The 12,485-nt window shown below is 36.4% G+C and overlaps 1 protein-coding gene across 6 annotated transcripts in view; it reads left to right on the top strand.

Moving 5' to 3' along the window:
• Positions 1-12,485, top strand: part of MATN2 (matrilin 2) — a 64,764-nt gene that overhangs the window by 21,613 nt on the left and 30,666 nt on the right. For 5 of the 6 annotated variants that reach the window (XM_064706446.1, XM_064706445.1, XM_064706447.1 and 2 more), the window contains exons 3-5: positions 845-1,414; positions 5,469-5,591; positions 8,885-9,007. In XM_064706446.1, coding sequence (XP_064562516.1) covers positions 845-1,414; positions 5,469-5,591; positions 8,885-9,007 — 816 coding nt within the window. The remainder of the gene's footprint in view (positions 1-844; positions 1,415-5,468; positions 5,592-8,884; positions 9,008-12,485) is intronic. The other variant, XM_064706448.1, reaches the window with a different exon arrangement.

Raw genomic sequence — 12,485 nt, 5'->3', positions numbered from 1 at the left:
TGCCAACTTCCTTAAAAAATCAGTCCCTTTCTTATCAGTGCAATTAACAGATGTTTTTGACCTGTATTTCTTTGTGTTCTATTTCTCTGTTTTTAATGAAACACTTATATCCTCCTGATATACTTGTCACAGTATTAGATTTCTAAATTTTCAGGCCCTGCCACATAAAGCATCACAGTGCATCCACTTAAATAGTTAACTGTCATTCAGCGAGGATTTCCACTCTTGCATGGGGAGTGAGGTCAAAATCTCAACAGTGACAAAACAGGGTAATGCACAAGTACCTGAAGAGTGACATTTGACAAGGGCATGTAGTGGTAGGACAGAAAGGAATGAACTAATAATAAACTAAAAGAGTCCAGGTTTAGATTAGGTGTAGGGAAGAAATTCTTTACTTGAACAGATTGCTCAGAGAAGTTGTGAATGTCCCATCCCTGGCAGTGTTTAAGGCCAAGTTGGATGGGGCTTTGAGAAACCCAGTCTAGTGGAAGGTGTCCCTGCTTACGGCAGGGAGGATTGGACTACATGATCTTTAATGCCCTTTTCAACCCAAGCTCTGTGTGATTCTTTCTCACCATTCCACTGCCATTAACCATTCTGGGCACTTACCTCACACACACACACACACATACACACACAAAAAAAAAAACATATAATGATAAAGTATCAGGACATTTTTATTATATACTGGAGAACAAATTTATATTGCCCAAGTATTCTTAATTGTGCTTTGTCCTATTTTTCCTGAATTTTCACAGCACTTGTCAGAGTTTGTTTAGACAGTAAACCTGAACCTATTTGCCTTTTGAAATTGTAAAGTACTGTTTTTGCATTTTCCTTTTAGAAAACTCTTGCAACAACAAACGTCTGGACCTTGTTTTCATCATTGACAGCTCTCGCAGTGTGAGTCATTATGACTTTGAAAAAGTGAAGGAGTTCATTTTGACCATCTTGCAGTTTCTGGACATCAGCCCTGACGCCACGCACGTGGGTCTGATTCAGTACGGCAGCACCGTCAAGCAGGAGTTTGCACTGAAGACCTTCAGGAGGAAGCAGGACATCGAAAGAGCCGTGAGGAGGATGATGCACCTCTCCACTGGCACCATGACTGGACTGGCCCTGCAGTATGCAGTGAACATTGCATTTTCAGAGACAGAGGGGGCTCGACCTCTGAGGCAGAATGTGCCCCGAATTATCATGATAGTGACAGATGGGAGACCTCAAGATCCTGTGGCAGAGATTGCTGCTAAAGCGCGTAACTCAGGAATCCTAATTTTTGCTATTGGAGTGGGAAGAGTGGATATGAACACTCTGAAGTCCATTGGGAGTGAACCACATGAAGAACATGTGTTTCTGGTTGCTAATTTCAGTCAGATTGAAACATTGACCTCTGCCTTTCAAGATAAACTTTGTGGTAAGGTTTTTATCTATAGATTTGAATATATAGATGAAAGTGAAACAGAAAAAATAAGCATTATCATTAAACTTTTTTTTTTTACATGAAACCTTATCTGTTAGAACATATGTATTGAAGGGAGATTAGCCAAACAATATCCAGAACAGCAGTCACACACATGGGGAAAACTCATGCTACTTTTAAGTGCCATAAAAATTATTTCATTGCTCGTGGTCGTAAGCAGTTAGGCAAACATGCATATAATGATTTTCCTATTTATTACATAATAGCAATAAATTTATTATTTATGATATTTGAATATTAGTTAAGTTTTTTCATCTCTTCATTTTAAGAGTGGTCTCCCTTAGCAGTGAAACTTTTAACTGCTGGAGAGTCTTTCAGTTATTTAAATAGTCTTGAGAGTCCATGAATTCCTCTTCCAAAGCTTACATACGAATTCTATGCAAAGAATCATTTCTGTATATGTCTTGTGACTGGAGGTGAAACACAGACTTAGCAGGTTTTGTATTCCATCTGTTTTAAATACAGGAAGTTAGGAAAAGCCTTTACAGTGACATTATTTATTAATCCAATGAGGTAAATATTTAAATAAGCATTAACTTACAATAGAGATATCACTTCCATCTGTAATTCCCTGATAAGGAATTACCTTTTGCAAATATCATGGCATTTGTAATTAATTTTATTTTAATCTATGTGCTTGGTAGACTTTTTCATTTATTCCTGAGATAAATGTGAAAATATTTCCTGCAACTTTGACCTTTAGCTGATGTCTTTTCATTAGAATCCAGAAAAAGAATGCAGGATAAGATTAAATGATCACTCATGTCTAGGGATGCTTTTGCCAGGAAAGAAGTGCAGCTTATTGTAAGGATAGTCTGGAGGATTTTCCTTACTTGATCTTTTCCAAAATTGTTTCAAAGAGCAGCTGAACTGTCTCAGCAGAAAACACCAACAGAGACAGTCATCAGATAATAGATTTTTTCCCATTTCTTCCTTGCTGTATTATTATCTGGCATAGTAGGATATATTTAAAAACCAAGAAAGAGTAAACTAATCATGGATTCAGAGTTTAAATGGAATGTGCAGCAAATGCTGATTTTTTAGATTTTGTTTTAGAAACAAATCCCATACAAATAACATTTACTTGGTTGGGATTTTTTTCTCACTGGGCCATATCCAATAAGTTTATTAGAGTTTTTAGCTCACTTTTAATCAAAATTATGTGTTCCTCAGTGAAGCCACCCCCCACTGCTGATGGAGGACTATGGAGGTGACAAGGATAGCAGTTGCCTCCTGCCCCCAGGAAATGCCTCCACAGGATTTGCTGTGCTGAGAATTCAAAGTGAGATCCTAAGACATGTTTAAAAACTCAGATCCAGGTTCAACAGAGAGTTTAAACTGTTAGATTCATATGGATTTCAACATAAGGTGCTAAACTGGAGATAGGATCCATAACATTTTATTTGCTCTTGACTGTGAAGCAGCATTCAGCTTGATGAATTTCAAGAGAGTAATTCTAGGAAGCAGAGGCTATGGTTGCTCTCTTGAAATTCATCATTCCTCCAAGAAATGTGGTTAGTTTAAGTCCTCCCAGGTGTGGACCCAGAGGCAATATCAGTAGCTGAGTGGAACATCTGGACACCTTGTTTCTTTGCTAAAGCAATTGAAGGCACCCCTGTGGTCAAGCCTTCTGGAATGCTGTCTGCTGGGCTTCGTGTTGTGGGAAAAGACCTTGGCCCCTGAGCTGTCCTTGTGTCTGAATCACCCTTGTGTCTGTGGGAATGTCTTCATGGTTCCTGTGGTGACAAGAAAAAACCATGCCTAAATGGTGAAGCTTTGTGGGGAAAACAAGAAGTAAGCCAAATTAGCCACTGCTTACTACTGGATGGGGGAGACTACTAAGTACCCAGGACCTATATTCTCAGAAGAATCCCTGTGAACTGTGATCTATTCTGTTAAGTCAGAGGTTCCCTACAGTTGCTGCCCCTGATTGTTAAAGGTTTGGGGGTATCAGAAACACCAGATGAAGCCAGGACCCCTTTTTATTACTAGTCAGTAAGGTAAAACGGAAGCAAGGAGTATCCTAGACAAGAGTTGAAAACTCAGAAAATGTCACTGGAAATGGGAACAGAATCCAGGAAAGGAGATGGAGATTAGATGAAGTGTGAGAAAGACAGGACTTGGAATGGAGCAATCAGGAGCAGATAAAGTCTTTATTATATTCCTGTAAAGTAAATAGCAATGTCATCCCCATTTTACACTGGAGGAATGGAGGAAGAGAAACAGGGTTAAGTTTGTCAAAACTAACTTAATATTTGACTCTACCTAAAGTTACCTCCACTAACTTTAAATATTTGACTCAGTGCAATCCCTGATGTGATTTTCAGGCATGTAACATTTTTGGACTAATACAACATGTTATTCACAGCTCTACAGCCATCACTTGCACTCTTGCAAATCCAGATTCAGGTCTCTATCTGAACAGTTACAGTGTGAAGGCTGATGTTTCCTTGAAGATACTGATACTATTGTCTTGCCCAAAATCAAATAAGGACCCTGTGATATAGAGATAAGATCTTAGTCACAACAAGACTCAAAATCAAATAAGGACCCTGTGATATAGAGATAATATCTAAGTCACAACAAGGCTCATGTTCAGATTCCTTAACTATGAGATCACCCTATTACCTTCCTATGGTCACCAAACACCTCCTGCAACAGATGAGGTTGCAGAAATCATTCAGAGAGCAGACTCCACCACAGAAATCAGACTAATGACCAGAGTATCACTGCTTTGAAATGGGAGTAACAGAAACACTTCAGAATATGTACACTGTACTTGTGTGGTAGATGGGAAGATCGGTAACAGACAGCAACAATGTGCACTCAGAAGGAATGGGAGTTATTGGAGTCATTGAATGCTTTCATTTTCAGAATGACAGAAAGATGACAAGACAAGAAGTCAAAGTAGGTCTGTGTTCACATAAATAAAAGTACTTGAGAAGATTTATTATGGGAGAAATTTGTGAAATCCAAGAAGCTGATTAAGAGATTAGGGAATTGTGGTGGTTTGTGTGTTAGCAATAAATACCTAACTCTAGTAACCGTGCCAAAGGGCAGATACATAGTATATATCTTAAAATCACGTGTGGGTTTTTTCCACAAGTACCACACCTATCAGGTTAAGATACTTTGCAGGCTTCTGTTGTGGCTTTTAGAAGATTACTGTCAATATCTATTCCATAAATTTTACTATAGTTTTGTCGACCTAGCGCATTAGGAACACACCAATCCCTGATTGCTGTTGAGGAAAATAGATACTTTTCCACAGAAAGTTCTCTGAGAAGTAATTCACTTATATATTATGGAGATTACATACAAGCAATGCTGCAGTGGAAAAAAAAAAAAATCAGATTTCTTAATCCCCAAATACTGCTCTGGAGAAAAAGAGTTCAACAATGAATGAATGGGCCTTCATTCTTTTTCTCTTTCATTGGCTGTCTGCTGCATTTTAATATCTGCTATTAGAGACATAAAATACAAACAGAACAAAAATAGACTCAGAAAGACTTACAATCTGGAGGGTAGCTCAACTCAGCTCCTGCATAATGAATCTTGGAGATGCATATCCTCAATGTCGTCATGTATTACTTGCACATTCCTCAACATTAATAACTAAGCAAGCAAAACAGTGTCTTCATTAAGTTGTTTTTTAATAATTCTTCTTTATTATTGTGTGGTGATTTTCTTCATGCAAGAAATTGAATGTCCTCTAAATCACCTTACATTTAAGTTTCACTTATTTTCTAAAGTTGATTATAATAGGTTTGTTTCATTGTCTTCATAGGGCCACCAAATGATTAGCTTTTTGAAATACTCCTTTGTGTATTTTTATTTTCTTAAGATCTCATTTTTTATCTTTACTAGCTACACTTAATTTGAAATTTCTGAGTTACTTCACTAAAATTTTCAACATCAGGTTTTTTTCAGTTGTGACCATAAGTAATTAGGACCAGCAGCTAATAATGTTTTCCTTTTTTTCTTTCAGTGCCTCATATGTGCAGCATAGTTGAGCATCACTGTGATCACTTCTGCATAAACACCCCTGGCTCCTACTTATGCAGATGTAAACAAGGATACATTCTGAATGCTGACCAGAAGACTTGCAGCAGTATGTTATCTTTCTTTTCTCTTTCATACTCCCAAAAAGGGTTTAACATCACTCACCCTTTCTGTTGGGGTCATAAAGAACTGAGGTCAGTACATTTTAATGATAATCATCAGAAAGTGTCTAGAAAGGTGAAGTTGTAATTCTTTTTCTTGCTTTAAGTGAAGTTCTTACAAATCTTTCTGAAGTATATCCAGCTGAATTTTATACACAACTCTGCAGAGGTACACTGTAACTATATGAAGTTACATTTTAATTTTATTGGTATTTTAACTTCAACAATTAAAAACAACCAAATCAGTAACTTTATAATTTCAAATGAAGTGAATTTATATACTTTACTAATTTGTTCAGCTAGCAACAGTACTAAAAGGTACTGAATGGTGCAATAGACCCTATACTAGAAAACTGTGAAATAACCTGACATTCTGAAAAGCTCTTTCTAACTGCTGGTGGAAATATAACGGTTTGCAACCTTTTAAAGAATGGTTTCAGAAGACTTGCTTGTGCTCTCATTCCTCTCTTTAAAAGAGAGGAATTTTTCAGTTTTGAGTAATTGGCTGTATAGTTTATAATAACAAACTTTATTTCCCTTTAATTTTGATTTTTGTGATCAGTATTTTGTTAGTGCATTTTAAGTTATTTCCTAGTAATTAACAGCAATTTACATCAGGGGGATATGTCAAATTTATTTCTGTATCCACCTTATTTTAAAGACATTATCTAACACTATATTTAATTACTTGTGGAAAATGTACGTGCTAAAAATTCAAGTTTTTATTACGCAGCAGTGTACAGATTCATATGAAAGTGCATGGATTCAAATTGAAGCTGCTAAACTGATTTTAGCCAGAAAAAAATTTTGAAAAACATCTTTTCAAGAAACTGTGGGAGACAGTCATCATGAGAGCATAGGATGTAGCTCTTACAACTGATAATTTAGAACTAAGGTGAAGACTGCAGGCTTAAATCCCATCACTGTATTTGATGTTCTGTATCTCAGGAGAGTGCCATAAAACTGCTTAGTCTCTCTTGCTTAGAGTTGTTTTATATCAAATATGAAGCACCAATGAAACAGTGAAGGTATGTAAATAAATTTAAAAGAAATTAATTACAAGTTTGAAAAATTCTTTCTTTATTTTCTCTTCTTCTTTTTACTCTGTTACATTTCCATAGTTTTTCTCAGCCAGCAGTTCAACATTTGGGCATTGCACTGCTTCAAATACAGGTTAATTTCCAAGAGTTTTGGAATTGTATGTAATTTTCCTGCTAGTGGCCCAGGCACAGTAGCCCTCAATATGCTCCCTCTCTACCATTTTTCAAAGCCCTTTGCTGCATTGCTTTACCTTGTTTTTTAGCTATGACATCTATTAGTGTTCCCCACTTACCTCTCACATGATTTTTTTGATTTATCTGCTTTGATCATCAATCAATCAATCAGATGGTACCAGATTGCAGTTTGATCAATGTGAAAGGGAAATTAGTCTGTCAATGTGTTTGCAGCCTTTGGGTTTTTTACATCACCAAATTATAAATTAATTTTGGCAATTAGCACTGGAAATCTGAGAGTCATCAAACTGGCCTTCAATGTGCTTGGATGGTGCAAATCACTGGTGAAGGAGAGAGATGATGCCCTATCAGTCTAGAGGAGGTCAAACAATTAAGTCTAAAAACCCCACAGAGATGTAACAGAATTCATGAGGATGGAGAGTCAAGCCCAATGGGGGCAGCTTAGTTCTGGAGGTAGGAGAACCACAGTGAAAGAAAAATGCACAGTCTGAGAGTATTTTAGTTACCTTCACTAGCTGTTCATTGCCCACAAGTGCGCAGAGACAATGGATTCCTCACTTGTCATCTAAGTAAAATAAATCTTCATCATGTTTATGTTAAGTACAATACATGATCAACATAAACCAGATGTATTTATCTAAGGTTTGGTCATATTGGCACCTCTTCAATGAACAAATAGTTTCTTTACATATACAATTTAGCACTTTCTGAATTAAACAATGCAGAAAAGATGAATGCTATGTAGCTAATGTTATACTGTCTTTTTATTCTTTTGTTAGACTCTGTTTTTATTGTTCTGTTCCCTTTTTTTCATGTTGTGAGAGTATATGCTATCAACACTCAGTTCTTTAAAGCCCTTAACAAAATGGCTTTAATCAGCAATGAACTGGCAACTTCACTTCATGCTAGGAACTGGGTTTGTTTAAACTAAAAATATTCTTACATTTGTTTAATTATTATGTTTTTGCATCCATGGAAGGATGCTCCTTTTGTGTACTGTGGTCTAACTTTTCTAGAGAAGAGTGTTTGTGTCAGATAATGGGTATTCTTTACTTATTACACTGTATTTGTTTGTTTAACTAATCTCTCCCATTCTTCTCTAGAGATGCTCGAATCTTACATTAATAAACAAAATGATACAAAAGAGGAATGTAGCTGAAACAAGCTGGAAAATTATCTATTTGTGGGTGTTTACACTGGAACAAAAGAGTTAAGCGACTGTTTATGCTGTTCATCATGCCGCTTGATATGAAGCAGACAGCTATAAAAGAAAATTTGGTTTTGCTTGGCTGATTTCCTCAAACATGTTCCAAAAGCCTATTTTGTAGCTGTAAATGACCATTATGTGTTGAGCAGTCTTTGAACAACACAAAGCACTCTGCTTTCCAGAGCTTCCGCTGGGGAAACTTGGGGTTCTCATAAAGCTTTAGTCTGTTGAAAAGAAAGCCCAGTGTGCTTTATTTGGCTAGGTGCTGAACTGACCTCATTTGTCATGGTCATTTTTTTGAGATGTTTTGCATGGGAGGGGTGACTTGCTATGGTATTTTGCAAAAAATGAAAAATTCTAAAACCCAGAAATTAAATATGCCTGAGTTTTTTGCTGTTGTGTTTTCCTTTTCTTTCCCTTTCCAACCTCATCATCATTTATCTGGTTATGCAAAATAAAGCCCCAAAAATACATAAATAAACACAATTACTTTTCTTTTAAAAAAATCCCTGAAAAATGCACTTTGAACATTTTAGGGAAACATACCTCAAAAACTTCTACTAGACACCATTGGTCCATTAATAGTCTTTGCCATCAACTGAAGGAATGAGTGCTTCAGCTTTGAGTGGCTGATCCTATTGTCTTTCACTGTTTGACAGAACATTGGCATGATCTGTGTTAAAATGAGCTCATCTCTAAAGAGCTGTCCATAGCTTCCTGAAATTTATTTTGATCTATGGTCTACCTGTGCATTGTAGAAGGTCAAAGAATGTCATACTCATGCAATTATGTGTTGTAGCTCAGGACCTTTGTGCTGTGGAGAAACATGCCTGTGAGCAGATTTGTGTGAACACACCTGGGTCCTATGTCTGTCAGTGCTATGAAGGGTATGAGCTTGATGCAGATGGAAAGAGCTGTGTTGGTGAGTATGAATTCAACAATTCACATTTATCTCTTGACAAAACCAAAGTAAAACTCAATATAAAAAAGTATCTACTTTAGCTACAGACAAATATGTTCTCCTGTATGAGTGATAGGTGAGAAAGCACACATAATTGACATGTTTGTAGGCCTTTACTGATAATGAATGGTGTCTTGGGAAAATTGTTCCAACCAATTTCACACAGAAAGTAATTTTCCATTTTGACAACACACCCGATGTTTTATTCAAGATCCATGTAGGTGGCCAGCAATGTACTGGCATGACATATGTGGCCATTAAAAAACAAAGGCAGACAAAGTCAGTAGCTGCTCTTCAGACAGAAGTTATGCACAGAAAAACTTTAAAAGAGGACAATTTTTTGATGTTTTTTCACTTGATTTTATGGTGATGTGAGGAGACATTTCAAGTCCTTTTTGGAAAGGTTGACTTTAAGGACAGTTTAACCACTTTAGGAAACCATCCACTATGTGCCTTTAATTTTCACTGCAGGCAATGCGGAAATAAATATAACTTCCAAGAACTACAGCTCAAAAGAGAGAGTGTGGAAATATGGTACAATAAGTCTTTAACACAAAACATACTCCCCTCTGTATTACTCTGTAAATATCTCAGTCTTCTTCGCTGTTCATATGTGGTAAATACTTCTATTACAATTTCTTTTACAAGTCTATGTACCTATTCTTGTAAACTTTTCATTCCGTGCTCCATTCTGAGAAAATACTGTCTTCTGTCTTCTGTTTCCACTGCAAAAAGCCCTAGTGAGATCTGGATTCAAAATTACATTATTTGTTAGGTATTCTCTTCAGGCAAGCACTTAGATGCATGCTTAATTTCAAACACAAATTGAAGTGCCATGGAAATGAATCCAAGTCAGTCCTTGGCCTCAATTCTGCCACAGGCTGCCACAATGCTTTTGTCCAACAGCCTACTCTTTCTTGTCATTTTAAGACAGCTCTAGCATATCTTCCTCTTATTACCTTCAAAAAGCTATTGGCTTCCAGGATAGCCCTGTTTTGAAATGCAAAATAGGTGACAATTTATGGAACTTTCTTCATGTAGCTTCATGCGAGACACACAAAAAAGATTTTGAGATTTTTTAGGCCTGGGATAACACGAGGTTTTGAAGAATATTCACTCTGTGCTTACTCTTCAGAAATGTTTCCTTTACTTGTTGGCTTCATGATTTCAGTATAGGATATTTGAAGGTCTCAATATAATTTGTCTCCAGCATAATTTGGCCACTCATATACCATTTTAAGAACCTGTTTTTTGAAACCAAATTGCTTTGAAAATGCAGATAATATTGGTTATTTAGGTAAGTTTTTATGTTCTGGCCCAGATTTCTATATCCAACATTCACCTAATAACCTTAGCTGACTCTCTTGACTTACTTGTGTTAGAATAAAGGACATACTTCTCTGCTATTTATTTGACTATATCCTGAGACAGGAAATCCGTGACTCCTGGTAACTTCTTTCATCCCTGATTCTTTCCTACTGTGTATTCTAATCCAAAATATTCATGCTTAGTGTCATCAGCTGTTGTTACTATTTTCTATTAAGCTGAAGTTCCTTGACAGCCCAAGATATTCCTTCCAGGAAAGTAACTACCAGAGCTTTCATTGTGGTGAAATTCTTTGTATGTCAAGTCTAATATTAATTTTGTAATAAATGCGAAATCTATTTTTGTTATTTAAAACTTCAGAATATTTCTATGCCACTATTACATTTCTTGCATTGGTGTTTGGGACTTTTGTCTGTTAATAACTTATCGGCAAAGTCTGGGGTGATTGCTGTTTGGAGGCATGATATATCTTTGATGTTTTTTTTCCCTACCTCCTCACTGACTCTCTTTGGCTTGAAGAGATACACATTTATTATGAGCACTATTGTTGACATTTAAAGATTTCATATTCTCTCTTCTATTATTTTCAAAATAGAGCATGCATGGGTTCACTGTCTTGTTTTTTACAGGAGTTTTTCTTCTCCACTTGATTTCTATTAATTTGTACCTTTTAGTAACAAAACATGAATACATGCTATTCATACCACTGCAATAATTAGCAGTATTAATTGAAATTTTAAAGCACATTATTAACATTTCTATTTTTTATTTTTCTTTTTCAGTTGTATATTTGGCACTTAACTTTTAAATTTGTTACTGATGTACAAGAATGGTTAAATGTGTATTAATTATATTTGGTCTATGCAGAACTCAGTTTCTCTACATTTCTTGAACAGGAAAAGATTGGGTAATTTAGGAATTTGATGCTAATTTGTCTGCAAATCTTATTGACAGCCTTTAGAATTTGACTTTTCAGGTTTGTACAGCTTGAGATTTTTGAGGAGTATGCTACTACTAAGAAAGTACAGTTTCTGCAGGTGTGATCACCAATGAATAATCATTCTTGCTGGAAAATTTTTTAAGGGAGACTATGTGTAGTACTGACTCAATAGTGATAACTCTCAGTTTTCATTACTCCTAAGCTAGTTAATCCTTCCTTTCTGTCAAGTATTTATTATCAAATGAGCAGGATATGAATAAAGATCTTGATGCACACATATACTAGAGATCACTGAGAATAATAACAATTTTGCAAAAAGCAGTGACTTCATTAAGGTTAATCACTCCTCCCCTTCCAGAGAATGAAAAGAGAATTTCAGTAGGAAATATGCATTGTGATATTCTTGGAAAGAGTCATAGGTTTCCATCTAAAATCTCTGTGATTTCTAAAGTTTTAACTCTAGCAAAAGCAAATTAGAAAGTACCGAAACTTCATTTCATGGGCATGTTTATTAATTTTTTCTGATGGGTTAATTTAAGGATCAGTGGTGATATTAATTGCTTTATTGACATGTGCCAGCCAGTTACCTGAATAGCAATAATTACATGAAATCTCACAGCCAGAACTCACAAGTATCCATTCAAGCTGACCACTGAACAACCAACCAATCTGGGAGTTTGCAATGCAGTTTATCAACAGATTTGTAGGATAAACAAAACTTGGAACTGTCTGCTCAGCAGTAAATCTAGCCGGCAAGGCACTATCACTTTGCCTTTTTTGATCTGTTTTTCACATGGACAAAGTCCTGTCAGCTGATGTTTGCTGGTAATGAGCTACCCTTTCTCCATCAGGCTGCTGGACACTCAGTCTCTCCACCTTGGTGTTGCTGGACATGCTGTCCTCTCTTTCCTGGCACTAGTGTTAGTTAGACTGTATCCATCTTGCTGCCCTTACTGGGCTTGGATCCCTTTTTCTTGGCAGTGGCTTGGCTGCTGGCAGTACTGGATTTTTTTGGCTGCTTCTTAGGTTCTTACGAGTCTTCCCTGAGTGTGTTTTTTTCTTCCCTCATATTCTTTTTCCTCCTCCTTATGCCTTTACTTGCTTTACGCCTTTTCCTCCTACCCTTCTCTTTAACTTCCTTCATCATCCCACACCTGAATAACCTCTATACAC

Source organism: Zonotrichia leucophrys, chromosome 2 (genome assembly GCF_028769735.1).
Source record: "Zonotrichia leucophrys gambelii isolate GWCS_2022_RI chromosome 2, RI_Zleu_2.0, whole genome shotgun sequence".
Taxonomy (NCBI): Eukaryota; Metazoa; Chordata; class Aves; order Passeriformes; family Passerellidae; genus Zonotrichia; species Zonotrichia leucophrys.
This window is presented reverse-complemented; position numbering and strand designations above follow the sequence as displayed.